This window comes from Penaeus vannamei, chromosome 23, assembly GCF_042767895.1.
Source record: "Penaeus vannamei isolate JL-2024 chromosome 23, ASM4276789v1, whole genome shotgun sequence".
NCBI lineage: Eukaryota > Metazoa > Arthropoda > Malacostraca > Decapoda > Penaeidae > Penaeus > Penaeus vannamei.
Genome location: NC_091571.1, coordinates 30,454,390 through 30,461,889, shown reverse-complemented (window position 1 = coordinate 30,461,889; position 7,500 = coordinate 30,454,390). Strand labels below are relative to the sequence as shown.

The window sequence follows — 7,500 nt, the reverse complement described above, 5'->3', positions numbered from 1 at the left end:
GAGAGAGAGAGAGAGAGAGAGAGAGAGAGAGAGAGAGAGAGAGAGAGAGAGAGAGAGAGAGAGAGAGAGAGAGAGAGAGAGAGGAGAGTGAGAGCGCAAAACAATTTATAATCTGTCAGCATCCAAAAGTCTACCATAATCTTCCGCTGAGAACCATATTTATCCCCTTCTTTACCACTCCCCTATTTCCCCCCAGGCCACTTTCTTCCTTCTCTCAACACTTTCTTATCTCACATTCTCTCTTCACCTTCTTATCATTACTGTTGTCCATGCGTAAACATCATCGCCATCCCCATCACCATCATCGCAATTGTCATCATCATCACCATTATGACAATCAAACGTCATCACCATCATCATTATCGCAATCATCATCACCATCAACATTATCCTAATCATAGCCATCACCATCATTCACTGCTACCACTATCACAATCCTTTCCTCTTCCTCTCCCTTGCTTTCTCTCTTCATTCCGCCATTCCTGCCTCTTCGCTCCCTGAGTCGCAGTAGCATCTTGGCAAGGACGAATTGAGGTGAGGTAATCAAAAGAAAGAAAAATAAATAATACGAATGAAGAAGGGACATGAAGAGGAAATTGTAGAGCCGAAACAAACCCCAAAAGCAGGAAGCGACCGAAGCGAAGAGGAGAGACAGAAACGGAGGCAGGGCGAGGAGAGGAAACGGAGGCAGGACGAGGAGAGGAAACAGTGGAATAATCCGAAGAACAGACGCTAACGGATGGAGACAAACGACGCGACTTAAATGCGCCTAAACAAGCAGGGACCGACGAGAGCCTCTGCAGCAGCAGCAGCAGCAGGAGGAGGAGGAGGAGGAGAGGGAGAAGGAGGAGGACGAGGAGGAGGAGGAGTCGCCAGAACAAACGATACAATAAGACGCAGCAAAACCCATTCGCCTCGTCCCTGCTCGCGCGCGCACAGCACCATCCATCCTCGCGGCCGTGATTTCGCACGCAGCGCATGCACCGCCACAAATCCTGCAGCCGAAGTTTATACAGCACGCGGAATCCAACGCGGGGGGGCTCTGCATGCATTGCACGATCTTGCAAACAAAACGGAAGTCCCTGTCACGAGTTTATACCCTGCACAATAGCACAAGGACATACGAGGGTGTAATACTGGGAAGCCAAGTCACAAGCACCACCCGAGACTTAAACCTTAACGAGGGTGTAAACCCAGACAGGAAAAGGAGGCATTAAGAGGTTAGAGGAAGAGAAGAGTGAAAGAAAAAGGGCGAATCAATGAATCAATCCCCCCCACCTCCTAAGCCATTCCCAACCCCTACCCACTCTCTGCCCCCCCCCTACTCTATCCCTACGAGTGAATCAATTTTACGTTCGCTTTCCACTTGACTCTCCTCGCACGCACACACGCACGCTCTGCCGCCGACGGGGCGCAGGTGGCTCCCGACGGCCGCCTCGTCACGGCGAGCGATCGGCCGGAATGGGCTGGCGGCGGAGGAGCGGAGCAGCCCTTTTTGGGATGCTGATGATGAAATTATCATCAACAATGACGAAAATGATAATCATCATCATCATAATATTACAGTAACTTAACTACTGCCATAACAATAACAATAATAACATTAATAATAATAATAATAATAATAATAATAATAATAATAATAATAATAATAATAATAGTAATAACAATAATAACAATGATAGTACTACTACTACTACTACTAATAATAATAATAATGATAATAATGATAATAATAATAATAATAATAATAATAATAATAATAATAATAATAATAATAATAATAATGACAATAAGAATAATGACAACATTAATAACAATAATAATAATAAATAATAATGATGATGATAATAACAAAAATAATAATAATAACCATAGGTACAACACCAAACTCAATATTAATAATATGAGATTGAAATAAATCTATATTCCCCAATAACAAACCTAAACCAGCTATTAACATTTCTCGCCCATATCAATGAACAAATAATAAACCCTATTAAAACCCATCATCATAAAATGATTTATCAATTAAATTTAATTCAAAGCAAACATTACCATCCAATAAAAAAGGAACATTAACAATATTTATTTTTTCACTCCCCTTCCCTCTCCCTCTCCCTCTCCTTTCCTCTTCTCTTCTCCTCTCTTCTCTCTCTCTTTTCCGCTCTCCAATAATCGCAAACTCGGCAGAAATGGCTTTTCAAAAATCTTCATTCTCTCTCCCTCGCCCTCTTTATCATCATATTTCTCCTCACTGTGCAGCCGAGGGCCAGATGGTGCACGCTGGATAGGAACTGTGTTGAAGAGCCACTATCATCATTATCGTTATCTCCATCATCATCATCATCATCATCGCTTCTCGGTCTCCTTACTCCACGGTTTTACCATCATTACATCAATCTGTATATTGCAATTTTCATTATCTTGATGGTCCTGCAATCACGACCAAAGACACCGCCGTTACTTGCTCGAATGCCCAACCCGTGCTCGTCTTTTTATCGATTCTTTAAAGACCTCAATTAAAGCACCATTAAAATCGCCCACCACCGACATGCCTCGACCTGACGTCACAACTGAACGAAAATGAACTTCCGAAACAGAAGGACGAGATCCCGAGAAAAGAGATTACCAAAAGCGTTCATAAGATTCAAAGAGCCTTTTGGAGAATCTCGTTTCATGGTCGCACATACAAAGGTCACAGTTCTTTCTTTAAACGAGGCGTTCGCAAATTTCAAAGAAAAAGGAGGATCGTCATTTAACTCGAATGATAAAACGACTTCATAGGAGGCATTGTCCCGGCCGTCTAAGGAGGCATTTCTATGGCATCTTTTGACCTTCCTCCTTCCGTCCGTCCGTCTGTCTGTCTGTCTGTCTGTCTGTCTCCTTCTCCCTTGCCCTTCCTCTTCCCCTCCACCTCTCTTTCTCCTTCTACCCTTCCCTCTCCCTCTCCCCTTGCCCTTCACTCTCCTTTCCCTCTTCTTCTACCTCTACCCTCTTCCCCTTATTCTCTACTTTTCCCCACAAACCCTCCCTTTTCTCCTCCACCATTTCCTTCCCCTCTTCCTCTCCCCTTACCCCTCCCCTTTCTCCTCCTCTCCCTCTCCCTCTCCCTCCCACTACCCCTTCCCCCCCCTTCCCCCCTCCCCTAATGTCTCCCCTCTCCTGCTGTGGGAAAAAACAACGCTGCCTTTCTTCACAGCGATTCCTTTGAGCGCACCTCCCCCCTCCCGACGTTCCCTCCCCCCGCCTCCACCCCCGTTCCCTCCCCCGTACCCTCTCCCACCACCTCCCCCGTACCCTCTCCCTGCCTCCCCTCCCCTGTTCCCCCTCCTCCTCCATCATCCTCGTTCCCTCCACCTCCCCCGCTCCCTCCTTCCCCGCTTCCCCCTCCCCCTCCCGCCGCTCCCTCCTTCCCTCTCCCCCACCCGCCGCTCCCTCCTCCAGAATAGTATCAACTTCAGCCAGTCATCCACTCGATCGCCTCTGCATAATGCCTCCTCAGAGCGGGCGAGAGCCGCTAAAATCACCCTTAAAGACGTCGCATATTCTCCTGCCTTCGGAGAGATACGCGAGTCCGCCCGCCCCCCCCCCCCCCCCACGCCCGCGACGTCCAAATAGTAATCCTCTTCTCCAGATATCCAGACAACTTACGGGCCTTCAAAAAGATGAAAAAATATACCATTCCCTGAAGATATTTTCCTTCTTCAAATCCTGCGATAAGCTTAGGAATATCCAGAGCCTAAGGAGTCAACGCGTGCGGAAGGAAGGAGCCGTAATTGGAGGTGAAGGAGAGCCATAAATGGGACTCGTAATTGGGGAGTAGCGGAAAGACGTAAATACGACTCGGCGTTGGGAGTGAGGGAGAGACACACATTGGATTCGGAAGTGGGAGTGGCGGAAATTTAAATCATATTCGGTATTGGGAGTGAAAGCCATATACAGGATTCGGAATTGGGAGTGAGAGTCATAAATAGGCTTCGGAGGGATGGCGGGGGGAAGTGGGGAGGGAAGGAGGAAGGTATGAAGGAAGGAAGGAAGGAAGGAAGGAAGGAAGGAAGGAAGGAAGGAAGGAGAGAGGGAGAGAGGGAGAGAGGGAGGGAGGGAGAAAGGGAGAGAGGGAGAGAGAGAGAAAGAGAGAAAGAGAGAGAGAGAGAGAGAGAGAGAGAGAGAGAGAGAGAGAGAGAGAGAGAGGAGAGAGAGAGAGAGAGAGAGAGAGAGAGAAGAGAGAGAGAGAGAGAGAGAGAGAGAGAGAAAGAGACAGAAAGATAATGAAAAACCGTTAACCAAAATAGGACAAAAAAAGAGAGAGAAAAAAAATCATACGTGACAGCGCCCCCGCCCGACCGAGCAGCTCAGCCGATCGAACGAGTGTACAGATTAATTTGCAGAATCTGTCGCGGCGCCAAGTGGTGCGGGCGGGCGACAGCACCTGAGGGCGTGTAATGAAGGCCAAAGTAATGAGACGCAAGTGTACACACATACGCGTAATCGCACAGCTTTTGCCCGCCTTTTTCTCTTCACTATTTTTTTTCCTTTTTTTCCTTTTTTTCTATTTTTTTCTGGGGAAGGGGTGCAAATTTGCGCCTGCATGGCAACTGCGACGAGGCTAAAATACGAGCATGAAACTGCATACTATCGGTTTTAACTGCCAATAATAATTAATGGACAGATATTTGCCCATCTATAAATGACACTGTGGTTTATGAATAAATATTTCTCTGTCCCTCTCTATCCATCACTTTTTGAACTCGCTTAATCTGCCCTCTGTCGCCCTTTCGCTCTCCTTTCCTCTCTCTTTCTCTCTATCCTCTCTCTTCTTCCCTTTCCTGTCTTTCCTCTTTCCCTTCCCGCGTTTGTACTCTTCAATTCCTATTTCACTTAACCTTCTACTATTCGTCTCCCCCTTGCTCATCCCTTTTCCCAACATTTATCTCCTCTCCCCTGCCCCTCCCTTTCATGTCTCCCATCTCTTGCCATTACCCGTCTGTTACATCTCTCCGTCTCCCATTCCCTTCCTCTATATCTCACCTCTCCCCCATCCTCCCCCTCCTCGTTTTTCTCCCCTCTCCCTTCTTTTTTTCCTTCTCCTCCCCCCCCCCCTCTTTTCCACATTCCCCTCCACCATCCGGCCTATCACCCTCCTTCCCCTCCCTCTTACCTATATTCCTTCACTCCTTTCCTCCCCCTTCCCCCTCCGGGAACAAACAAACCCACTGCAACCTATTTTGGGATACAAACAAGGTCCATTCACTAACAATCACCCACTGTCTCTTCCAAGTCGCCCCTATTCCTTCCTTAAATCTTACCTTTCTTCTCTCTCCACCTATCTTTCCTCCTCTCCCCCACCCGCCCTATCATACCGATCCACCTTACCCACATCACTCCCCTTTCCTTCTCAGTCCTCCCTTTCCCTCCCTCCCTCCTTCATCCACCTTCTCCCTACCTCCCTTATCCTCCTCCTCTCTCCCTCTTTCATCCTTCCTCTCCCCCCCTCTTTGATCCTTCCTCTCCCTCCCTCCCTCCCTTATGCACCCTTTCCATCCTTTCCCCATCCATCATTTTCCTCCTTCCCCTCTCCACATTCTCCCTTCCTCGTCCTCCACTCTCTTCCTCCATCTCTCATCCACCCTTACCCCCTATGCTATCCATCCTCTCTCCCTCCCCTATCCATCCTCTCGCCCTCCTCTGTCCACTCACTGCCACTCCCCTATCCTCCCTTTCGCCCTCCCATATCTTCCCACTCCCTCCCTCCCTCTCACCCTCCCCTATCTCCCTCCCTATCTCCCTCCTCATCCCTCCCACCCCACCAGAAACAAACAAACCCACTCCAATCCATTCCTGGATACAAAAAAGGCCCATCCACTAACAAACGTCCAACATCTTGCGTCTTGCAACTGCAGCGTGCAATGCCTTCCGAGAATGCCAGAAGTTGCACTTGATTGCCTTCGTCAGATCCGACAGAGAGAGAGAGAAAAAAAGGAGACGAAACTTTCGAGGAGACTTTGTTATTCATTTCCTTTGCTTTTTATCGATACGTATACACTCGTTGCTCACTTATTTCCTTTTATTCCCTCCTCCCTCTTTGTCTTACACTCATCCACTTACGCCGGTCCTTTGACTATGCCCTTTACATAATTCCGCTTTAATGCTCTTTCGCGAATTAACAACTCTGATTCATCCCTCCACGTCTCTCCTCAACACTCCTCTCTATCTACATATTTCCTCGTCAGCGGTTCCTCGTTTCCACTAACCTAATTAAAGGAAAAAGGAAAAAGGAAAAAAAAATCCCAAACACAGACACGCGACCCGAAGGAGGAGGAGGAGGAGGAGGATATGCACGTCATGTATTATGGACACTTTCTACACAGCGTCTTAAATATGCAATCCCTGGTCCGCCCTCCTTCCACGCGCCGGAAGTGCATGACCCGAGCTTTCCCATGACTCCCGAGAGTTGATAACTTGCCTAATTCGTGCGCTTCTTGGATAAACGTACTATTCCAATTCGGTTAAGTATTCTCTAATTCATCATTAGAATGAATTGATCAATTATTTGATGGTGTCTAATACAGGTACGAGAACCTTGTAAGACCCGCCTCGTGTAATACTAAGAAGCCTAACGACAGGTCCGTTACCCTAACAGTGCAGGCACCAGGATCTCCCTCGGCCTCCCTTGACCGAACCCAAATGCCAAACCCGACTCTAGAACCCGACCCGACCGCCTAAACTTCGCAGACGCTCCACGCAGAGGCGCCGAAGGACAAAAGGAACCGAACACGATACAGCGGAATCCCCGGGGGCCCCAAGTCACCCAAGCCGTGGCGCCGCAGTCAGACTTTTCGATCTCCCGCTTGTCTCTCTCTCTCTTTCTCTCTCTCTCCCTCTCTTTACTCTGCATTCTCTAATTGCTTCGCCCACTGCGAAGGATTTCTTTACCGAGGGAAATTCTCGTCATTGTTGAGACGCTAAAAGGCTTCCACGATTTCATGAGGGAACGTTTCTTTCCAAAGATTTTTTTCACATTCGTTCTCGGAAAAATGCATTGTTAATACAGCACGTCTAACAACGATGCAACAGAGTGCTCATAATGCTGATCTAAACCGCGCGTGCTTTAACCCTCTAGACGCGGAAGAAACTATGGAACAGCATTCATACAAACCCAAATCACACAATAAAACCATTCCATTACCACCTCCCACAAAATCGTCATCCCGCGAGTGTAAGAAGAAAAAAATTACATACAATTATACATATTCTTTTAAATCCCGTTTTCCCCGCGTCGCTAAAAAAATACATCCACGGAGAAAGAAACCGGAACAGAAAAACCGGGGACACTTACCTCGTCTTCCAGCGTGACCGGGAACTGGGTGATGGGCTTAATGGCCATCTCCTGTAGGCCGGTCTTCTTCCTGCCGTGGGAAGCAAGAGGAGGTCAGTCTTGGGCACACACAACGCCATCTCAAGTGGGAATTGAAGTGAGAACAAGGTTCACATTCTTTT

General features: G+C 47.7%; 1 protein-coding gene across 16 annotated transcripts in view; it reads right to left on the bottom strand.

Annotated features, from left to right (window-relative positions):
• LOC113804292 (multiple PDZ domain protein) overlaps positions 1-7,500 on the bottom strand; it is a gene marked incomplete at its 5' end in the record, with an annotated part of 877,687 nt that overhangs the window by 104,598 nt on the left and 765,589 nt on the right. For all 16 annotated transcript variants that reach the window (XM_070137891.1, XM_070137892.1, XM_070137893.1 and 13 more), the window contains 1 exon segment: positions 7,340-7,409. In XM_070137891.1, coding sequence (XP_069993992.1) covers positions 7,340-7,409 — 70 coding nt within the window.